Below are 21,406 nucleotides of genomic sequence, written 5' to 3'. Positions count from 1 at the left end.
CAATTATTTTGTGGCACAACCCTGCAGGTTGGACTGCCGATGGTTGGATCCACGTACTGGGAGGGGAGAGGAGGAAGAGGAAAAAAAAAAAGGTTTTTAGTTAAATGGGTTGATCTTCGTAGCATTATTCGAAATATCTTTAGAAATATCAATATCATATTCTCAAGGTGAAAATATCATCTAGAAATATCAATATCATATTCTCAAGGTAAAAATATCATTGTCGAAGGGGTTTAAGTAATCTTAGATCTAAATTTAGATCTAAATTCAAGTTTAGAAGGAATCTCTATGATATTATTTTTATAAGAAATTTATGATTGTTTTCTCATTTTCCTTATAATAAAGGAAGAAAGTTTAAGGTTATCTTAATTGTTCAACAGTAAATTCCTATCAATCATTAAAGACAGTAACACAAAATTTGGTTGCCTTATCTGCGTACATATTACATTATACAATTTTTACAATATTTAAAACAAAGTATTTCTCTAGCGACATCCGAACACTCGTCGAATTCGAAATGTTCATCAAACTCGTGGAGTCGTCTTCGCATTGATTGCAGCAGCTTCACAGTCACCAATTCAATTTGAGTCTAAATATTCTCCAATTCGATCGAAGAACTTTCGATTTTTGGATCGATTTGGTCATCAATTGGTTTTATTTTTATTTTTATTTATTTTGGATTGATCTGATCATTAATTGGTTTTACGGCGTGAATGATAAAAGAAGCTATTATGAAGGACTAAATACAAATTTGAGTTAAATGCCCCAAAACACGATAGGGCACAATAAAACACTTGAGGAGCGGCCAAGCCAAGAGAGCGAGCAAGCGAGCGAGGCGAGCGAGAGAAACCCCTACCCTCCCTCTTGCGGCCGACGGGCGGATGGAGGAGATCGATGCGCGTCTGCGGCAAGAGAAGGTGAAGAAGTTCGAGGACTTCGTCGACCGCCGCCTGAAGCCCGACCTAGTTAAAGCCATCGCTCAGCGGTACCTCCTCCTCCGTCTTGGTGGCTCTCTGATGCATTCTTTGGAGCTCTGATATCCCGAGCTTGTTCTTTGCTGCTTTGCAGAGATAAGGTGTTCCAGCAACAGAAGGTCTTGTATCCTTTTTTGGCCCTTCTCGATTATTTTCGATGGCGAGGGGATCAGTGTAGACGGTTTTGCCATTTGTTTTTCTTGACCTTTTGCTTGTTTTTTGTTGTGGGATAATAGCTCAGATTTGAAGACGAACATTGAGAGCTTGGAGAAGAATGGGGTGACCCGTCTTCGTTCCATGGTCAATCTTGGCTCCGAAGTCTACGTGCAAGCGGATGTGTAAATCTCTCAGTTTGGATTATATTTTCTTTTCGTGTAAAATTCCTCCCTTGTGCTTATGCTGGTGATCATTGAGCTTTTTTAATAGGTATTACATGGTTTTTAACAAACATCATGATGAACACACCTTTATTGCTTTCTTTAGCGATGAAGGTATTTCCACTGTGTTCCGTTCACCGCTCGTAATCAAGATGTTACGCCGTCCTTTTTATATCTTAATTGTAGTCATGGTTGTTTTGATTTAATGGAGATATTGCTTGGATTGACAAAATAAAAAGATGTGAGATTTGCAAAACTACAAACAAGAGGGAAAAATTGAATACATTTTATAGCCAGGAATGTTGTTTTGTACCATTTGAAGTATTAGAACCCATGTTAATAATCATTACAACTTGTTTTGGGTCTTGGCATGTAAGTGGCATCACGCCTGGTTATGTAAATCAATAGCCGTGGCACACATTTCAACCTTTTTCTTCACAACATGAATATGGATATGGGTTGAGTTCTATCAGGTCTAGGTTTCTAACTTGCTATTTGATTGGTTTTTCTTTATGTACACCATCTTCCTGTTGCTGCTCATATTTTCTTTGGGTAAATAAAGTGTTATTGATGTCATATAGTTGACCTTAGTTATTTCTACTAGCATGTGCAAAAATAGATGGACAATAAACTTCTAGAAATAATAATTTTGATATCTTGGATCTATCATTCAGCAGCATAGAGTTAAAACCAAGGTTTGCGATTTCGAATCGTATCGCTCGTACCGGGCGGTACGTACCGGACCGCTCGATATAGCCCTGTATTAGACGATATGGGGTTGTTTCAAGCGGTAACAGACAAAATTTTGATCGTTACTGCCTGCTACCGGGCGGTATTAGCCTGGCTGCGACGAGACTGAGGGAGAAGCATCGAAGAAGGAAGAAGGAGAGGACGTTCGAAGAAGAGGGAGAATCAGGAGAACCTTGGCGCAAACTTGTTTCCATACCCTTTCTCAATCCCGATCTGGCGTTGCCCTCCCTCGACGATCTAGATCCAGGAGACGGTCTCCTTCATCGCCTCGTCTGAAACTCTACGGCCTTCTTCTTTGTTGCGTTCTTTGTCGAATGCTGCAGACGAGGCGACAAGGAGAAGAGGAGGAGGCGACGCTGTTGAGGCTGCGTACGTCTTTTTTTAAATATTTTTATATTTTATATATTGATTTTTATATTTTTATATAAAATATATATATTTTTATATATTAAATATATTTATTTATTTATTTAGGTATACCGCTCGGTACGCACTGGTGTATCGAGCGATATGCGCTGATGTACTGAGCGGGGCATGAGTGGTATGCCCTAGTGTATCGAGCAGTACGTCGTATTGTACCAAGCAAAGCTCGGTAGACCGGTATGGTACGAAATTTCGATCATTGGTTAAAACACTTTGTTTAAAACACATTGTTTAAAGTGGTGAGTGTCATTAGAAGTATAGTTATGATTATTATGGTGTGCCTTAGATTTATGGATCAAAATGTTAAGTAATCAGGATAAAATGGGGAAATTTAGTGCCAATCAAAGATGCGTGTAGTTGCCCTAATTATACAAGATGAGTCAATTTGTAATAATGTTGTAAGGAGACATATAGGAAAACATAAAAGAAATAAGAATAATCTAATGGCTCGTGACTTGACTAGTTATATCAATTTATGATTGATTTTGTGACTTGAATCTTGATCATCCAAATCATAAAGGAGCAATTTTACCATTGTACCAAGGCTCACCCTCACATGGATATATACAAGCAATGACCTACTTAACCTGTACTCTTCTTTAGAACTTTTTATCTGACAAATCTAAAAGAATCTGTATGGTTGATGCTAAGTTTACCTAAAATTAGTCACATGCTTTCCTTTTATTGACACCGAGCTTGCTTAATTTTGGCTGTGTATATGCAAATTGTATATTTACCTTTACATTTGTGTTGTTGTGGATGTTTTACCAGTTCCATATGAATTTATAATATTATATGGTTATCATTGGGTTTACAGAAATTTATTCATTCTCTTTCCCATATATGCACTTTGCAGACCTGACACCCGCCGCATATTTGTAGATATAGGGTTGGGATTTCATGTTGAGTTCACTTGGTCGGAAGCACTTGAATTCATATCAGTGAGGGAAGCAAGATTAGCCAGGTAAGTTACTTGTTTTTTTTTTTTTGCTGAACCAGAGAAATACTTCTAGTGTATGCCATTGAATGGTGTGGAGACAAAAGTATCTTAATTGAAATGACCAATAGTTGGGCACATTTATTTTTTGTGTCTTCATTTCAATGTCATTTTATTGTTATTTTTCAAATTGAAGGGTGAGTAGTGTGGTCAGCATGTCTGTTAGAAGATCCATTGATCAAGCTATGAAGCTATTCCAGACAATGGATGGCGAGAAAATATGATTCAGAGATATTTATTGTGGTTAAGATGAGGAATTTAAGATGGATGAATAGATGCACTAAGAGAAACAGAGAACAACAATTATGTTTTTTGTTATCCAGAAGTTTGTTAAGACTATTTTGGATAAAATGTTCAGAGAACTTATAGTAGAACTGTAAGAAAATGGCACATGACTTATACTTGAGTTCTTACAAGGGAAAGAGAGAAAAAAAAAGAAACAGAGTTTTCATAGCAGCAAAAGGATGAGAAAATGTGTCTTTTGCACAGATGGAAAATCTGGCCCTTCATATTGCTAGATGGGAGAAGATTCATGTAGGCTTTCATAGATAGTTGGTACGTAAGGCTTTTTTCTCTCATTATTGTTCTCATTTGTATTTGTACAAGATATCTTTTTCAATCTTGACATTCTTCTTTTTTTATTTCTGGATTTGTGAATCAATGTGAATTTTAAATTGGAAAATTGAGAATTCTTTAGGGATTTCTTGTAGAGTTGGAAAAATGTGTCAGTTTCATAATGAAACAGAAGTGTCCTATTGGCCTTTGGATTTTGATTGAATCTTTGAATCAGTCCATTCTTTTCAGATGTGAATCAATGGATGAAGGTATTGTGATTATGGTCCTTTAATGTAAAGGACGACCAGATGTGATTTTTTTTTTTTTATAGGTCTTGGCTACATCGAACTTACTTTTCGGACAATCTTTGCAAGCTGTATCGTATGCATTGTTTTTAACATTTTGTAACATGTGAGTCTAGGGAAATGCATTTTGAAGGTAGCTGCCTTATTTAAGGCCTATGAATTTTGTATTGTCACTATTGCATGAGCTGTTGTGTAGTATGCACTACAATGGACTCCGTTCTCAAGTTTATTTTGTAGGATATGTTGATGGATCGTACAACTTGTGTTTTTATGGCATCAGGTCCTATTAAAATGATTTTTTGCTTTTGTTCTCGTGAACCTGATTTTGGAAGGTGAAATTGTTGTCTTGATAAGTTAAGGTGAGGAATAAGATGGAGATATGTTAGTGGTGATGGTTAATGATTAATCAGTTGCCATGGATACATGTTTTACGCTGGTAGAAGATCATGACATTGATGAAACTTCTTACATTGGCTTGTTTCTGCTTTCTAGTCTTTCTTTCTTTAAGTGTATTTTCATTTTATGTTCTACTCCAAAGTACTATTTCTTTGATGATTTATTTTGGCAGACAAATAGATGAGTACACTCACCTGATTGCAAACATCAAAGCGCAGATCAAGATGGTAAGCGTGCTGATTCTGTATCGTAATTGATTTTTTCATTGTGCAAAACAATTTCTTTCTCTTAATCACAAATATATGTTAGGCATGCCTTTGTAATTTTCTTTCAAAAGACTTGCTAAGTTGTTCATCTAAACGTTTGTAGCATTCCAGTAGCCTGTTTGTTGTATTGCATTATTATGATATATACATTTATATATTTCACTCTATTAGGAATTTTTAAGATTTAGATGAGTACCTATGGTTTCTATGTGTTGATTGTTGAGGTAAACATATTGGAAAATTCTGCATTATTATCTTGTAATGGAGCATAAGGTGGGTTTTGTTAGAGTAGTATAGAGTTACAGATGATGCTATGTAGTTTTCTAGATTTAAGGCAACTAGTTGGGCCTGAAACTATGATCAATGTTAATTTGGTTGGCCTTATGGAAGTACTGCTGTTATTTTTTTCACGTCATTATAGATGTTACTCATTTTGGTATTATGTAGATTTGGTATGCACAAACATTCTTAGGTCAGGCTTACTTCTTTCACTGATAATTTAAGCAAATGTATGATCGCTTCATTCGGAGGCAAAAAGTAATTGAAGGATCATAAAAAGGAGAGCACTTGTATTCTTGGTCAAATTACATGATGCAGGTTTTCAGACGATAAGTACTGTTTCATCATTTTGTATCTCACAAGTTAATATCTGGCTGCTGAAGACAATAACAAATATAAACCTTCAGGTATGTGAAGGTATTCGAGAGTTGCTTCAGATACCAGCAGAATGACAAGATCATCTCAACGCATGACAGCTGCATAGCTTCGCTGCTGCCGGTCCCGAGCTGCATTATTTTGCTTCTGCTGTTGACACAGTCACCTCCGTGGGGCATGCCACAAGATGGAGATATAATTTTGGTCAAATCTTGCAACCTCAATCGATACTGGATTTCTGCTAGATATGTGATTTGAAAAACCTGCAGGAACTGCTGACATTGCCAGAACCAGCATACCGTCTATTATTATAGCCTCGATATTGCATTGTGGTAGACTAGCCATACTGATCCATCCACATCCATCAAACATGGAGATATTGCTGTTGATGTTTCCTGCATATCAAACAGAGATCTACTTACATGATCTTATTTAGCTTTTAACATGATAATATGTCTATGGCTGTTTGGTTTCTGAATTCTGCTCTGTATGGTCCAAGTTTGCAGTTGACATACCATGCAATCCATCACGGCACGGAGGTTCCTCTTTAATCGTGCGTTTGCTTCCTTGATGAGATGTGTGGATAGTGATGTGATGTATGATGTTACATGTTCCCCATCATTGAAGGCATGATGGAGATCTGTCTTGTAATAAACAAAACCTTGAAGCTTGAAGAGACAAGTGCATAATGAACCCATTTTCATTTTATTTAATAATCAAATAAAATTCTAGACATGCATTAGTTTATTGATCTTAACTAGTTTGAGCAAAATTAGGTAAAATGACATCAAATTTGAGGCAAAAACTTGAGTGTCAATATAAATTCTCACCGAAAAATTTGTTAATGGTTGGTACAAATGTGGTTGAGCAGTCGAAGGTAAGATATTGGTGGGAACTGAGCCTGCATTGAACTGACTTAGGGTTCGGTGCCCACCAATTCTTACGTTCATCTTTCAACATTGGAGGTGAGATATTGAAGGAAACCAAATTGAGTGCAAGAGATTCTGAACTGGAAACAGTGGTTGGTGGAATTATTTGAGCCTGTGAAGGAGAGAAGCTGGAGAAAGCTGCACCTTTTTATATCATGTGCAGGGTTCAGTTTTCTCCAGCTCTCGCCTGCAGAACCCAAAACATGCATCCATACTCAGTAAGAAGGAAAGAGCTGCTACTTTATAGGCACTGCTGCTTCACCCAAGACTTGGAACACTCAAATGGTGTGATGGTGTCCTTCTTCTCTCCACAACAGTTGCATGTTTTGACCCTACCACTGAGTTGAAGACAGATTTGGGACAAGCTAGGAACTAACCACATGGTGAATAAGCTCATCACTTTCACCTGATCAAACAGCTTTCAGATGGAAGCAATTCACAGTGGAAAAATAAGAGGTTAAGTGACCCTGAAAAGAGGTAAAAGCAGGAAAATGTTTCTGAATATTTTCTCTCTACCATAGTACAGTAATAATCTCATCATGTTATAAAGAAATATCTTGATATCTTTCTCGCAAGACAAATAGGAGCTTTCTTCCTATCAAGACTACTTTCACAAACCATTTCTCATGCCATTGATCTGTTGAACAAAACAGATGTGAATCTACATCATGCCTTTACCTCTCCTCAACTCCCTATGTATTGTCACTGATAGTTCTATTCAACTTGTATATTATTTGATCTTTCTTTCTCTTGTATGCTTCAGCATTTTGCCTGGGAAATGCCTATCAGACTGCTGTTATTTGTTCCAGGAGAACATGGGGGATGAAACCACAGTAGACAAAGCATACTTTCTGTTGCACAAGGCCAGTATTTTCTGTCAAATGAGTAGGTCCACCACCTTCTGGTCTCTTGCTTTACAACAATTAAACAAGTAGAACCCATGTAGTGAAAAGTTGATCAATTATCAATAGGTGACCTACCTACCTCATAAGAGAGGAGCACAATTGGGTACCTCCACACCAAACAAATCTCTATGTTAAATCAAAATGCTGGTGTTAGAATTAATGTGACCCACATTCAAAACATTTAGAACATATGTGAAATTTAGGAGATGATTTAACAAATTGTTTACATTCTATCGGACGACGCGAAAATGCCTTGTTTGAGTAGTCATATTTTCTAATGATTAAAACTAAAGATATGTGACTTTTTGAATATATATCATTCGGGATATGACAATTTCTTTTCTGAATAGATGTACACTCCCTTGGATTCTATAAATTCAGAACATGATCATTTCTTCACCCACAATACAATATCTATTTGGATAGCTTTTTGCATAAACAGTCTTCTTTTTATTTTTATTTTTTTGTATAAATTAACACTTACTGCCAGTCTCTAATAGATCATACAAGTGATCGATCTAGTTCCAGAAACCTTGAGGATGTCCACCACCAAATTATTTGACCTCCCACCAAGAAGAACTTTTCTATCCCTCCTGTTGACACACATGATAACATGGTGGACAGGACCGATCACCAGCCTCACAATGGCCTCTTCTTTTTGCTCACTTTGGTGTTTGGATTCTCCTGCTATATCACTTGCTCTTCATGGCTTGAAATTGCCTACTTGTTGATGAACTTAAGTGATTATGTTGCCTTGCATGATATGAACATAAATCTTCCTTGTATGCACTCAGTACCTTCTTAACATCCTGACATCAGGACTTGCTGATTACATCTCTAGTCTTGGCACAACCTATTTCTACCTCTTTCATTCAAGACATCACTTTAGATGTAGTAGTATTGATCAAACAATTTAAGGTGATATCAGGACAGAAGGTGCCATATTCAGATCATTTTGAGACAATGCAAGAAAACAAATTATATCTGATCAACTTAAGTTACATAAATGGGGTTTCAATCTGTTTTTCACCTAAGCATGAGGAGTGATAAGATTATAGATTAACTCATGTCTCATCCAATTTAAGAGGATCACATTCTTGACACTGACAAGAATACTTTGGGTAAGCTATTATGGTCTCACTGGAAGGTGATCATTTCAAAGTTGAGAGTGGAGTTGATCATCTTAGTCAAAGCTAATTTCCTCAACCACCTAACCAGCTATCGATTTGCACCTAACTTTCCATTTCACCTCTTCTCACCCTAATCTTGTGCTTCAGCAGCATGTTAGTGTCCTTCAAATTTTAATCATATTTAATTTACCTAAAAAAATACTTAAGCTATCAGATAAGAAATTATGTATGATTATATATTCCTGGCACCAGTAAGATCTGAACACAGAATTCTTAGCTCTTATACCATTTTAAATTTTGTCATCTAAATTCTCAAGTCATTAGATGAAACAAAATATATGTTTATATCAACATCAGATGAGATCCAGCTTCTGAATTTGAGGAACCATTGGCAGACCATGGACAATGACTTCTCCTTTTTGTTGTTGTTGTTGTTGTTGCTGCTGCTGCTGCTGCTTCTGCTTCGATAATATGGGGTGTTTGTTCAAATGGCTTCAAAACAAAGCAAAGCTCGCTTCAATCTTAAGCCAATCACTTTGGCACACACCAAGCTTGGATTTTGTTTCACCCATTGTTAGCTCTTATTTTGGTGGTTGGCATTACCACATCATAACCACCATGAGAGACTCTTCTTCCCCATAGAAAAAGGACTCCATGTTCGAACACCACTGGACAAACCTTGGAAGCTCCTCGACCCTGCACAAACCATGGGAGAGGCCATCAAGATCTTAAGGACCTCCTTCCATGCCTTCTTCTTGAGCTACCACACCTTCATCTCCACCGCTGCACTCCTCGTCTTCCCCTACTCCATTGCCATTCTTCTCTCTCAGTCTTCTTCTTCTTCTTCTTCTTCTTCTTCTCCTTATCTTCTACCGGCGATCTCTTCCCGCCTTTGGCTGCTCTTCGAAGCTTCCGGCTTTCCCTCCTCGCACTTCTTCGCCCTCCTCAACGTCAAGCTCTCGCAGGCCGCCTTCTCCTTCGTCGCCGCTCTCCCCCTCGGCGCCACCTCGTTGATCCTAGCAAAAGCATCGGTGTTTCAGACGATCCACGGCAAACTGCCTTCGCTCGCTTCGCTCCTCCGTCTCTACCCCTCTCTTGTGCTCACGTACCTCTGCAACTCCTTCCTCGTTCTCGCCGCCAACGCTGCCGTCTTGTCCCTCCTCTTCTTGGCCTTCAACGCCGCGGACGTCCTCGACCTCGCGTCGAGCAGCCTCACGCTGGCCATTTCCGTCGCAGGCGTCATTCTCTACTCGTTGGTGCTCGCCCATGCTCTCATCACATGCAACATGGCGACGATCATCTCTGCCGCCGAGAACACCGGAGGGTACCTGTGCATCCTCGAGGCCCTTGTGCTGGTCCATGGGAAGATGGCCACCGCCATCACTCTGGCTCTGCCTGCGAGTCTCGGAGCGGCCGCCATGGAAGCTCTCTTCCATTGTAGAGTCATTAGGCCATACTCTGAGTCCGGTGGGAAGCTGCAACCATTGGCCATTTTGGAGGCTGTGTCCATCGCCTACTCGTACTCTCTCCTCCTGGTCTTTGATACCATCATTACCTGCAATTTTGTGAAGAGCTGCAAGTCGGAAGAGAAAGATGATGTGCACGTTTGAGCACTATATTTTGCACAATTAGTCTATGAAAAGACATTAATGTTGCGCATTTACTTTTGCAATGAGACGGCAGGGTTGATTCGATTAAGACAAATCCTAACTCTATAAAGGAGAAAACCAAATAGTCATCATCGAGGAAGAAAACAGAGAATTGGATAGAGTTAATCTAAAGTTTTTTTCTGCTGTGTTTTCTGATGTCTAGATAGTAATCTTTTGAGCCAAAGTTATTTTTTGGTAGAAAAATATATTTTTACTTCTCTCTGAGTTATCAGGAATCAAAGATATCATCTTTGAATTCCTCATACTTGTATATATGTATATATATATTATGTATCTATATAATTTACAAGGATGCATATGCAAAATTCTCATGACCATATAATAAACATGAGAAATAAAAGGTTCATTTGACTTTAATCTATGAAACAGCAAACCATTTACTTAAATGCTTCTAACAAAGCAGGTTTGTAAAGTAAGTTTTCAACATCAATCTGGCTAATTCCAAATGCTTCTTCTGTCTATGTGATGGATTTCTTATATTAATAGCTTTTTCTAAATCACAGTTAAATGTAAAAAAAGTATGACTTCCTTGTCCTCCACCTTCTCCTTTTTCTTTTTTTTTCTTTTTATGGATTACTAATATATTTTTATAGTATTTTTTTTTTTAATTTTAAGCACAGTATGTACTTAATTTACATCTTCAATGTATCAAAAATTATATATGGCACATTAAAATTTGCAAGAGGCTAATATGTCATCAAGTTTATGAGGTTATATGTGTAGGAACTGCTGTTCTTTGACCTTTGTTTCCTTTGCTCATCTAGCTTAGTATTGACTTGGATTTTTTATATGGCCTCATAAGTTTGATCCTAACCAGAATTTCTATTGGCATATTAACAAATAAAATCTATCTATCGAAGCGATAATAATTATACGAAATGAAAATTACAACAACCATAACAAGAAAACAAAACAGGAGAAACAAAAAATTGTTGGTGGGAGATAAAAGTCTTGTCACTATCACTAAATTTAGATAAGTTGATATTATATATATATATATATATATATATTGAAATAAGTGATTTTCGTATTTAACCTTCTAAACATAAGTTTTATGCATATTATATCCTTCCAAAATTGAAAAGCTGTTTCTATTTTCTGTCTTGAAACAACTAACATTAATTATAGTATGACACTGTTAATCTTAGCTATTTTTGGATGAATGTTGAAGGAAGAAATATATACGGAGGATCATAATATAAATATATATATATATATATATATATATAATTATTAAGGAAAAATATGCTATTTTAAATAAAAAAATATTATATCAAAGCATGTATATAATAATACTTTAAATATAAATATCATATTAGCAATTGAAGACTATCCGAAGTGTTTTTGTATATACATTTTTATTTTATTAAGATTTAGACCGGGCCCGTCAAATTGGACCCACGGGCCGGGTTAAGGAGGGGGGGGGGGGGGTGTGGGTGTGTTGACACGTGTCCAAGATCGGTCGCCGAAGCCAGCGAACGTGGCCTATTTATGACCCACTTCGTCAACTCCCAGGAAGGATTAGGAGGAGCGTCGGCATAGGTAGCGGCGGCAGCGGCTGGAATTGAGCGAGCGGTGGACACCATGGCTCTCGAAAAGGCTAAGGCAACCGTTTCCTCCAACCCTGTCGTGGTCTTCAGGTCTAGATCGTCCTCTCCTTATCCATCACTTCCCTACCTTTAATTCCTTTTTTGGTTTGTTCCGTCTTGTTGATCGATGAAGAGGGGTGACGGTGCAGAGTTGCCTTTTGATTCGCGACTGTGTTTAACTTTTGTTCTCCTCGTTTAATTGGGGAAAAAAAGGAGGCCGAAATCTTCATGGATCTAAGCTAGTTTTTGATTCTCGACCATGTTGATCACCCCATCACAAAAAAAAAAAAAAAAAAAAAAAAAAAAATCCTTTAATGTATTCTTCCTTGTTTTGATGGGAAAATCGGCCGAAATCTTGATGGTGCAGAGCCGATCTTTGATTCTCGCCTGTGTGTTTGAGTCTGTTGTCCTCTTTCGATCGGGCAAAAAATCTTTGTCCTTCTTTCATAACCTGCAGACTACAGCGGTGGTTTTTTTATTGTCGACTGTAACTCTGCAATTTCTTTTTTGATCTGTAAAAAGACATGAAATCGTTTTTTTTAATCTGTGTTTATGATCCCTCAGTTTTTGTTTTGTTTCCGGTATCAACCCTCGATTTTTTATTATTGCGTATGTTTCGCTAAAAGGACCAAAATCGTTTATACTCTATTAGCTTTTTCCTCTCTCTTGTTATGGAAAAGGGATAAAAAGCTCTGCTTTTGTGTTCTTGTTTGCCTGATCCAATTTTGCTCATCTTTAATGTGGATGTTTCCATTTCCACCTTGTGGCATGGTTGGCTTGGAGTTGAGCTTGATATTTTGCTGGTTGCAGCAAGACATTCTGCCCATTCTGCGTAAGGTTGAAGAAGTTGCTAGATCAGTTGGGGGCCAGGTACAAGGCAATTGAGTTGGATGTTGAGAGTGAGTATTCTCTACGTGGACCTTTTTCTCTGGCTATTTCTGGTCATAACAAGCACTTTTATTTCACTTTTGGTTATTGTATGAACTCTCAAGGAAATGTTTGTATGGTATGTCTTGTTGTCTTATCCGATTCAAGTGTTCTGTTCCTGTTTGAGATCTCAAATTAGATTTACAGAGTGCTCTTCAGATCAAGGCGAGGATTTGATAGATTGAAATGGTCACAGTAATAGTACTTTATAGAAGTGGTAAACTAATCATATCACTAACAATCTTCTGTACATTTTGGATTTTCAAACTATAGGAAACATTAATCAAAGCTTTATAAAAGGCCTTAGTGGTGAATCTACACTTTTTTAGGACTTGCTGACCAATTAAGTAACATATTTGAATACAGATTACTGATGGTATGAGTAGTTGAAGGTCATGATGTGATGACATGTGGGTGATCTTTCCTGTGTTCTTTCTTATGTGGCAGTAGATGTAATTTGTATGCTTATTTGTTTGGTGGCCTTTTTTTTCTAATTTAGGTATCTGATTGATTGTAGTCAAAGATTTTTCCACCTTTAGATTGTGATTGTACTCTATTTTGTATCCAGCATTAGTTTGTTGTTCATAATATAGTATTTGTTGGGCCATAAGGTGAGGAATGGAATTTGCAATTGAAATTCCTTGTTTATGTTCTCTTCCATAGAAGCAGTGGAGGGGTTCCAACTTCCAATTTCATCTGAGGAACAAGAGAGATCTTTTATGAATACTTTCTCTTTTTATGGATTGTAGCTTATGCATAAACTATAGAGTTTAATGCTTTCTGCAAAGTAGACTGGGTCTGAGCTTACTTGGTCTTGGTGAACTTTTTACATTAGCCTTCCTGAGAAGCAATATTCACAGCGGTAAACTGAAATTTCAGCCGTATTATTTCATGGATTGAAATTTTCATTAATCAACAGTTTCTTTTTCTTTTTTTGTGAATATTGTCCAGTCATCCCACTATGTTTGATGCTAGGATTGGCTCTAATCTAAAATTCCTTTGATGCCTTGAATTTTTTTCTATTAAGGTGATGGATCTGATATCCAAGCAGCACTGGCAGAATGGACTGGTCAGAGGACTGTTCCAAATGTTTTTATTGGGGGGAAACATATTGGTGGCTGTGATGGTATGTCCCTTGTCCTTTCATTTTCCTGTGTAAATTTGCAGCAGAACTATATTTCCTCCCTTTCCTCTCTATTTTTATACTGAAAGCCTCTGATTTTATATTTGATTGATGAATGATTCATCTTAAAATCTTTTTTAGAATGTTAAATTGCATTCCAAGAAATTCTGTTCAAAGTATATCGTATAACATAAGAATTACAGAGTATACTTGACCATTGATAAGGAGCATATACCTTCATGAGTATAGATGAAAAATGGCCTAATTTATGTGTATATTCAATTAGCCTTTTCAGGTCTTTGAGCTTTCTGATTGACTTGTGTTTCAACAGATACCCTGGCAAAGCATCAACAAGGTAAACTGGAACCTCTGCTAATTGAGGTCGGTGCCCTTGCCAGTGCAGTATAGCCTGTCTAAATGCTAGTGTGCTGTCTGATCTACGTCTTAGCCTTTCCAGAATAAGATATTGGGAACTCTATGAGTTCAAGACTTATGTTTTATAACACAGTTGTTGAACATTTTGTCAACAAGTGTTGTGGTTGCCACTGTTAAATATGTTGATGCTGTGTACTGTATGTGTTGCCTTTTTCCTCCTGGATCATAATTCTGCTTCCTTTTATGATCATTCATCTGCAGGTCTTGCGATGTTGGTATCGTATTAAGTAGTTTACACTGATGACTAATGACACCTCTATTTTGGCACCATTTTGGAGTCTGATTGTTGTGGTCATCAGACTATTTGTCATTGGGAAAAATATCTTGTTTGAATCAAGGGCTATGTATCATCTCCATGATATAGTTTCCACATCTTGTGATATGAAAAATATTTTCCATGATACGTGATATGGATTACCTTATAGGTTCCATCTGTCTTGGCTGCCTGAAGTAATTCCATAGGCCCATGACATAAGATCATCATAAATGCTATATGATGGATAGGGTCTCATATGCATTATGCTGCTATGGTGACACTCGAAGTATTAGTCCTACTGTCTGTTATACTTGGTTAAAAATGTAAGTTGACTGCACAAAATTATGTGGGATAATACTCATCCTTTCTCTTTGGACCTCATCACTCTCAAACTATTTTTAGTCAAAGCAATTCCTATGCAACCACATAAACAGCTATTTCTTTTGTCAATTCTCCCTTCTATTATAGCTGTCTGTTGAATAAGTATAGTCTTTTAACGAATCAAAAGAAGCAGTGACACCAAATTAGCATACTATCAGTTTCAACTAAAGACAATTTATGAGCCACAAGAGAGGACGCTTAGAGACATTATGCATGAACATAATCTGATTGGTTGAGCAGTTCTTCTTCGAAAAAGAAATATCGGCTGCTTTCTATTTCAGATTAGAATTTTTGTTGTATATATATAAAAGCATCTGATCTTGGGATCATAGTGAGAATAATGTGTCAGAAGAAAATGATCTTTAGAGAACTTGTCCAGGTGAGACACCAAGAAAAACAACAAACTTAACACAAATATGCCACCTTTTCAACAATATGTTGTGCTCAGATTATAAATAGAAGCTCATCTGAATTAATAATGTTCATGAGATGCAGAGACTGTTGAGAAAAACTCATAATCCTTTATATATATATAGTAAGATGTCACATTTTCATTTACATTATTGCTATCGATATGAATGCAGCAAAAAATTAAAACATACTAATTACTAAACAAAATAATAAGATATTTTTTGTACATAGTATTTTTGATGTCGGTTCGTAATATATAACATTTAACCAAAAAAAATTTAAATATAATATGTTCAAAAGTTATACCCAAGAAATACTCGTAAGTCATAATCTATATTTATGTTGGTATGAACTTGCACGTACCCAATAATAGATTGTAGATCACCTTAGGTCTGGATAATAACAATTCATATCTACAAACCACAGCTGTACATTCCTCTTCGTTCGCAATGCATACATAAAACTGGAAATACTACAGCTTTACAGATATTTAGTTATGGCTAGATAGAGAGAGGACAAGATCCAACAATAATAATTAACACCATATCAGCATATCACCGAGAAAGAGAAAGAGCTCCATGAGCTGATCGAGAACCTATTCCTTCTGCTCCATTTGCTTGTAAATGCTGGAGCTTTCCACTATAGGGCAACTGCTTTCCTTTATCTTCAAGAAAAGAGAACACAAACAATTAATCATGCTACAGAACTGCTTCCTAACGGTAAGAGAATAAAGGCTTTTATGCTCTCTTTCCAGAGCAAAGATTGGATTTACCACTTGAGGAACAGAAGCCGGCTTACTCTTAGCACCAGAGATCGAAACCGAGGTCGACCGACGAGGATCACACCTAGCCCACTTTATTTCGCGCAACAAAAACAGTATGAGTACTACTACTGATATCTGATGAAGATTATATCTGTACATTATTTGTTCGATAACTCACGTTCTTCGAGGCCTTGCTGAAAGCTTCTCGGTGTGGAATATCAGGTTTTGCTGCTTTAATTCGCAGTATTTCCTCTCTGTGATGATATGGAGAGTAAACTTCAGCAACAATACTTACAAGCTCAAGAGGGAGGGATTAGCTAGCTAGCTAGCTAGCTTTTGACTGCAGTCCCAATTTTGATGGCACATGATATGGACTGCACTAAGGTTGTCGTTAAAGATGAAGAAAATTTATAGAACTTAAATTCTAACTAAGATGATGGATTTTAATGATAATATCAAAAAACCGATCCTTAATTGTTTTTTGTTTTTAGCTCATGACACTTCAGACCATATCTGATCACTGAGTGTTTATTTCTCCTCCTAATGTCTCCATGGTTTTCTTCCCAATTGTACTACAAATTTGCCTCATATGTTAGGGCATATTTTGGCCCTAGATGAATCACAGCAACGTCACATGCTATCAGCCGTGAAATGTCATCTCGTCAGAGAAGTCGTCCCGCCCTCATGAAAGTCAGCAGCCACTCCGAACCGAGGCGCAACCAACCCTCGCACGCAGGTATAAAAACCCCTATTTGAGCCCGACCAAGAGGGGGGAAAAAAAGGAAAAAGGCCGACGGAACTGATTTGCTCGTCGGAGGGGTCGAGAAGCACCCGACGAAGGCCATTTTGTAGGAAGGTGGGTACCCTCGAGCGGCGGGCGTCTTCATCATACTCTTTCCACCAGAAGTTCCCGACATTGGCCCGCAGACTTAACCATACTGACTCATCAGCCACGGTACTTTCGTTCACTAACAAACTTTCAAAAACTCCAATGTGATGTACTAGTCAGCTTGGTTTATACTTTGACAATCTATAATAAGGATCGATGAACATCCGAATTAAGGCTTTTCATTTTTTGAGAAATTGTAGGCGTCGTGATTCGAAATAGGATAGGATTAACATTACATGCATTGGCAGAAGAACATAGCATGTATTAATCTAAGGTATGTTGACAGAAGCAAGACAACATGTCTTGCATGTTGTTTTCAGTAGTGTCTTTAAGCATTGCAATTTCCTGATCTCATTTGACTCGAATAAGGTTTCACTTTCATCGATAGAGGATGGATCGGATATGTACCATAGAAGAGAAAGGACTAAATCGACATTAATTAGAAATGTATGGTGTTTAAATATATAAGCAAACAAAACATAAATCATCTTATGTTCTTAGATATGTTGACAGTGGTTAGAAATATATGTTTTGTCTGAGTAGATAGTAATTCTTCCTATTTAATCCAGAATAATATAGACAAATGAGGGAAGTGATGGAATACAAGTGATTGAATGACTTGATGTCAACTTAAGCTTTTAGATGACTCGACAATGGTCAAAAACTTAAAGGCTAATTAGGAGAAGAAAAAAAGAAGAAGAAGAAGAAGCATGGAGTTGTTTCTTCAAAGGAAGTGTTATTCTACACTGAGAATTATTTGTATGAATAATGGCGGAGGAGATTTCCGTGATGAACTCGAAGACAGATTGAGCTGGTTTTTTCTAATATGAATGCTTCACATCTTACTTAGCTACTAGATTATGGTTTATGATGGTGATCTAAGAAAATGAACCAGTAATTGAATGGTAGCATAACATCGTCTGTAACTCATACCTCATGAAGCGATTATAGGCTGAAGGCATTCTGTGTTTCTTCTCAGGAGCTGTCATCAACAGATCAACCAAAATTTCGTTAACAAGTACATAATAATTATGCAAGAACAGGAAGAACAACATGAAGTGAAAGTCGAAAACCTACGTTTCGTGACAAATGGTGGTTTTTGGATTATTTGTTCTCTTAATGATGATGATGATGATGGTGGTGGCGGCGGCAACGACAACGGTATGCCCCTGATGTAATCAGTGCAAGTCTCCTAATTCAAAACAAAGTGCAGTGTCATAAGAAATAATAACCTCTCCCATCCTCTCTCTTCTTCTTCCTAAGCAGTAAGAAAACAACATCCAGGACAAATAAATGTAGGCCTGCAAACCAGTAGTGTGTAGCTAGAAACATGAGAATCAATTTTGTGACATCAAAATGTTCTTCATCGAAAGTGAAGCTAACAACAAACAGAAGAAGAGATGAAGAAAAAGAAGACTAAGTTTACCGCATGATAGTTTTGTTTATGAACCTCCTTACACCATCTTGTCACGGTAGTATGACTGCTGAAAATTTAATGGACAAGGAGAAGCGAACCTGAAGAGCCATCTGATGGTCGCTGGGGCAGAGGAAGGAGAGATGGTCGCAGTGACCGCATCTCACGGTTACTGTGTCTATCATCCTCTTGGATGGGACGCCAACCTGCAAAGCAAAGGGAAGAAGAGTCTGTCACCATTCGAGAGCAAGGAGTAACTACAAGTTGTTTGCACTTTGTGGCATCATAGAAACTCATCGTTCAGCTCTTATTTTGCCAGTAGTGCCCTTTTTCTTTCCACATTTTTTGGCATTGGTGGATGCTGAGATGTGTGTTTGTGACAAAACTCTACAAATTAAGATAAGATCAGCTTTGGTTGATCGATTAAATGGTGAAGCACCGTCGAGCGGATCTTCTTTATGCTGTTCTTAATTCGAAGATCTGATGAATTTGGGTGAGGGAACATTTATGTTCTTCTAATTCTGCGACGAGGACACAGAAGAATGAGCATAATATCTGCCTTATAACTACTGCTCTTAGAACTACATCGGCAGCAACTACAGAGAGAGAGAGAGAGAGAGAGAAGAGAGTGAAAAATCTCTAGGAATCATCTTTAGCTTCCTCATGCATGCATAAGGCCCCATCTTTGTCTCCAAGACAGAAGAAATGTGCAGATCTTGATCATACAAACTCATATTCCTAGGAGACAGGAAAAACCCTAGAAAGCATCAAGATTCCTCTGTAGATACCACATCATGAACAGCAAGAGCACTATATCAACATGATCAGTTAAAATCCATACATGAGACGATTAAAAGATTGAGATCGAGTTTAATTTCTCCAAGAGTACCGGTCCTTAGATCGGTGGAAACGAAGAAAGAAAAATATGATGTGAAGTAGTGTCGGAGGTAATGAACACCAAGAAGCTTGCTGAAGCGGATGCTTTTCTGATGTACATCTTTCTTGTACACCCAAAAGCAGCATTGCTGTGGTACGTTCATCTTTAATCTTCTACTCCAGGGAATTACCTTAAGAACTGTGTTGCAATAGCTGCAACGCACGTAGCAGATGTGCTCAGTGGGAGAGACCGAGTAGTCCATTACTGCAGGAAGAAGAAAAAGGAGCAGGGGGAGGAGGAGAGGCAAGCCGAGGAGGAGGGAGAGAAGTGCTGACTGTGGTGATGGGCATGCGCCATGGCTAGGGTTTCTGTATCAGCAATAATGCCCGGGGGAACCCCACACATGGAACGTACGGCCAAGCCAACCCAGCCATGGCGCAGAAAGTTGGTCTGCCTTCCAATTTCTCGTGATATCTTGACATGGTCATTTGATCCTCCTCCTCCTACCGTAAGACAAGAGAAATCTTGACTTCGGAGACTTGTAGATCTCGGTAAAAGCTGCATGGAAAACAAAAGGGTGCGGTCGAATATAAATCAAATCATGTCTCGTCTATCATTCATTATCGATTACCCAAACGAACAATTTGTTATCATTATTATTCGAATTATGAGTCCGTCCCTTTTGGCTTAAGCGCTTACGAGAAAGATTTGGATTAAATGTTTCGGCGGTCCGCATTGGATCCCATTACAAGAACTAAAGCGGCTTAAGCTACAGCTTTACTCCGCCTATCACGAGAAGATTTAGCTGAGAAGTTGGAGGGGAGGGGATGGATACGCTTGTCGGTGTCTTGAGGGGCCGCAAAGTGATGTGACGATTCCTCGGTTTCCCATAGGAGTAAAAGAAGGGCGCACTCCGACGCGCCCACACACTTGCCGGCTTCGTAGAACCACGCCTTTGTCTCCATCATAGCCTTTTGGCTCTCAGAATCTGTAGGCTCAGCGGAAAAGGATCAGCTCGAGGAGAGGAGAGGGAGGAGAGCTTGCAATCTTCGCTGGATTTATCCTCCTCCTCTCCTTCTCTCTCATGTCCTGAGAAAGCGTCCGCTTGATGAGACAGCTTGAAATCCCAATCCCAATCCCCACCCACACACTCTTTCTTGATGTGTATGCATAGTTCCTCGTCGATGGTGTATTTTTGTTGTTTATTTTTTTCGATGCTTGAAATCATTATCTTGTGTTTGATTGGGGCGTCAGCAATCAACACTCTCATGAGTGGCGTCTACACCTATTTTGGTGCCAGAAGCAAACCTTACGACGATTTTGGGGATTGCAAGAATCGGTGCTCGATTGTATATTTGCAATCTGTTCTTGAGTTGGAGGATGGACGATAGGATAGGGTTGAGTTCCATCCATGAAACATGCTTCTGATGTCTAAACATCTTCGAAATCTATCAGGGTGATGTGATCTCTCTTACGGATCACCTGATCTAGTTGTGTCGAGCATCGTGAGGCATGTAGTTTTCTTTCCCAAAGGAAAACTACTGCATGTTCGTACAACCCAAAGGAGCTAAAAGCAGCTCTAAGCACTCTATCCACTAAAATGTATTATCTTAAATGATACATAACTTCGTAGGTATGGGGACATCTATGAGAAATCATGTTAATTTTATTGATATGATTATATTTATTAGACAAAATAATCGTATGAGTTTGGAGAACTTATCGATACCACCGTTTATCTCTTATCTAATGCAAGTGATTAAATATACTAATTATTTATGGAATTTTTGTTCCACCATGAACTGTGAAATGTTGTATACTGTTGCTAAATGACATGCGTAAGTGTGCAATTTAGCTTTAAGCTAACAACATATGCGGATAATGGAAAATGCACATATTTTGAATTTGATAGAGCAAAAGGTTTTCACAAGAATTTTTAATAAATTATATTTATCGATAGATTATGAGTATTACGTGTATAATTAGATAAGTTATAGTCTTATCGACAAG

General features: G+C 37.9%; 4 protein-coding genes across 4 annotated transcripts; 3 read left to right on the top strand and 1 right to left on the bottom strand.

The window, feature by feature from the left end:
* Window positions 1-766: 766 nt before the first annotated feature.
* On the top strand, window positions 767-6,175 carry LOC135675393 (uncharacterized). The gene is made up of 6 exons (XM_065185549.1): window positions 767-985; window positions 1,069-1,098; window positions 1,211-1,312; window positions 3,381-3,488; window positions 4,950-5,004; window positions 5,730-6,175. The coding sequence occupies exons 1-6, from the start codon at window positions 882-884 to the stop codon at window positions 5,772-5,774; spliced, it is 444 nt and encodes a 147-aa protein (XP_065041621.1). The 5' UTR covers window positions 767-881; the 3' UTR covers window positions 5,775-6,175.
* Window positions 6,176-9,346: 3,171 nt separating this feature from the next.
* LOC135587193 (uncharacterized) lies at window positions 9,347-10,352 on the top strand. Its single transcript, XM_065078310.1, has one exon. It carries the CDS (start codon window positions 9,369-9,371, stop codon window positions 10,269-10,271), a length of 903 nt encoding a protein of 300 aa, XP_064934382.1. The 5' UTR covers window positions 9,347-9,368; the 3' UTR covers window positions 10,272-10,352.
* Window positions 10,353-11,822: 1,470 nt separating this feature from the next.
* On the top strand, window positions 11,823-14,545 carry LOC135675382 (glutaredoxin-like). The gene is made up of 4 exons (XM_065185539.1): window positions 11,823-11,971; window positions 12,731-12,819; window positions 13,875-13,973; window positions 14,302-14,545. The coding sequence occupies exons 1-4, from the start codon at window positions 11,916-11,918 to the stop codon at window positions 14,376-14,378; spliced, it is 321 nt and encodes a 106-aa protein (XP_065041611.1). The 5' UTR covers window positions 11,823-11,915; the 3' UTR covers window positions 14,379-14,545.
* A 1,311-nt stretch (window positions 14,546-15,856) lies between these two features.
* LOC103996595 (protein DROOPING LEAF-like) lies at window positions 15,857-19,826 on the bottom strand. Its single transcript, XM_009417529.3, has 7 exons — window positions 19,587-19,826; window positions 18,621-18,725; window positions 18,183-18,297; window positions 18,039-18,087; window positions 16,395-16,470; window positions 16,226-16,306; window positions 15,857-16,117 (listed from the first exon to the last, which is right to left on the bottom strand). Exons 1-7 carry the CDS (start codon window positions 19,656-19,658, stop codon window positions 16,049-16,051), a joined length of 567 nt encoding a protein of 188 aa, XP_009415804.2. The 5' UTR covers window positions 19,659-19,826; the 3' UTR covers window positions 15,857-16,048.
* Window positions 19,827-21,406: the final 1,580 nt, after the last annotated feature.

The sequence above is a fragment of the Musa acuminata genome, chromosome BXJ1-1 (genome assembly GCF_036884655.1).
Source record: "Musa acuminata AAA Group cultivar baxijiao chromosome BXJ1-1, Cavendish_Baxijiao_AAA, whole genome shotgun sequence".
Classification (NCBI taxonomy): Eukaryota; Viridiplantae; Streptophyta; class Magnoliopsida; order Zingiberales; family Musaceae; genus Musa; species Musa acuminata.
The sequence above is the reverse complement of the archived record's forward strand: the minus strand, read 5'-3'. Positions and strand labels throughout refer to the sequence as shown.

Coding starts and splice junctions, on each gene's coding strand:
- LOC135675393 (XM_065185549.1), top strand. CDS start 882: ATGGAGGAGATCGATGCGCGTCTGCGGCAAGAGAAGGTGAAGAAGTTC. Junction 1,313..3,380: donor GTCTACGTGCAAGCGGATGT/GTAAATCTCTCA, acceptor TGCACTTTGCAG/ACCTGACACCCGCCGCATAT. Junction 3,489..4,949: donor AGGGAAGCAAGATTAGCCAG/GTAAGTTACTTG, acceptor TTATTTTGGCAG/ACAAATAGATGAGTACACTC.
- LOC135587193 (XM_065078310.1), top strand. CDS start 9,369: ATGGGAGAGGCCATCAAGATCTTAAGGACCTCCTTCCATGCCTTCTTC.
- LOC135675382 (XM_065185539.1), top strand. CDS start 11,916: ATGGCTCTCGAAAAGGCTAAGGCAACCGTTTCCTCCAACCCTGTCGTG. Junction 11,972..12,730: donor AACCCTGTCGTGGTCTTCAG/GTCTAGATCGTC, acceptor TGCTGGTTGCAG/CAAGACATTCTGCCCATTCT. Junction 12,820..13,874: donor AATTGAGTTGGATGTTGAGA/GTGAGTATTCTC, acceptor TTTTCTATTAAG/GTGATGGATCTGATATCCAA.
- LOC103996595 (XM_009417529.3), bottom strand. CDS start 19,658: ATGGACTACTCGGTCTCTCCCACTGAGCACATCTGCTACGTGCGTTGC. Junction 18,088..18,182: donor ACCACCATTTGTCACGAAAC/GTAGGTTTTCGA, acceptor TGTTGATGACAG/CTCCTGAGAAGAAACACAGA. Junction 16,471..18,038: donor GCCTATAATCGCTTCATGAG/GTATGAGTTACA, acceptor ATATCATCACAG/AGAGGAAATACTGCGAATTA.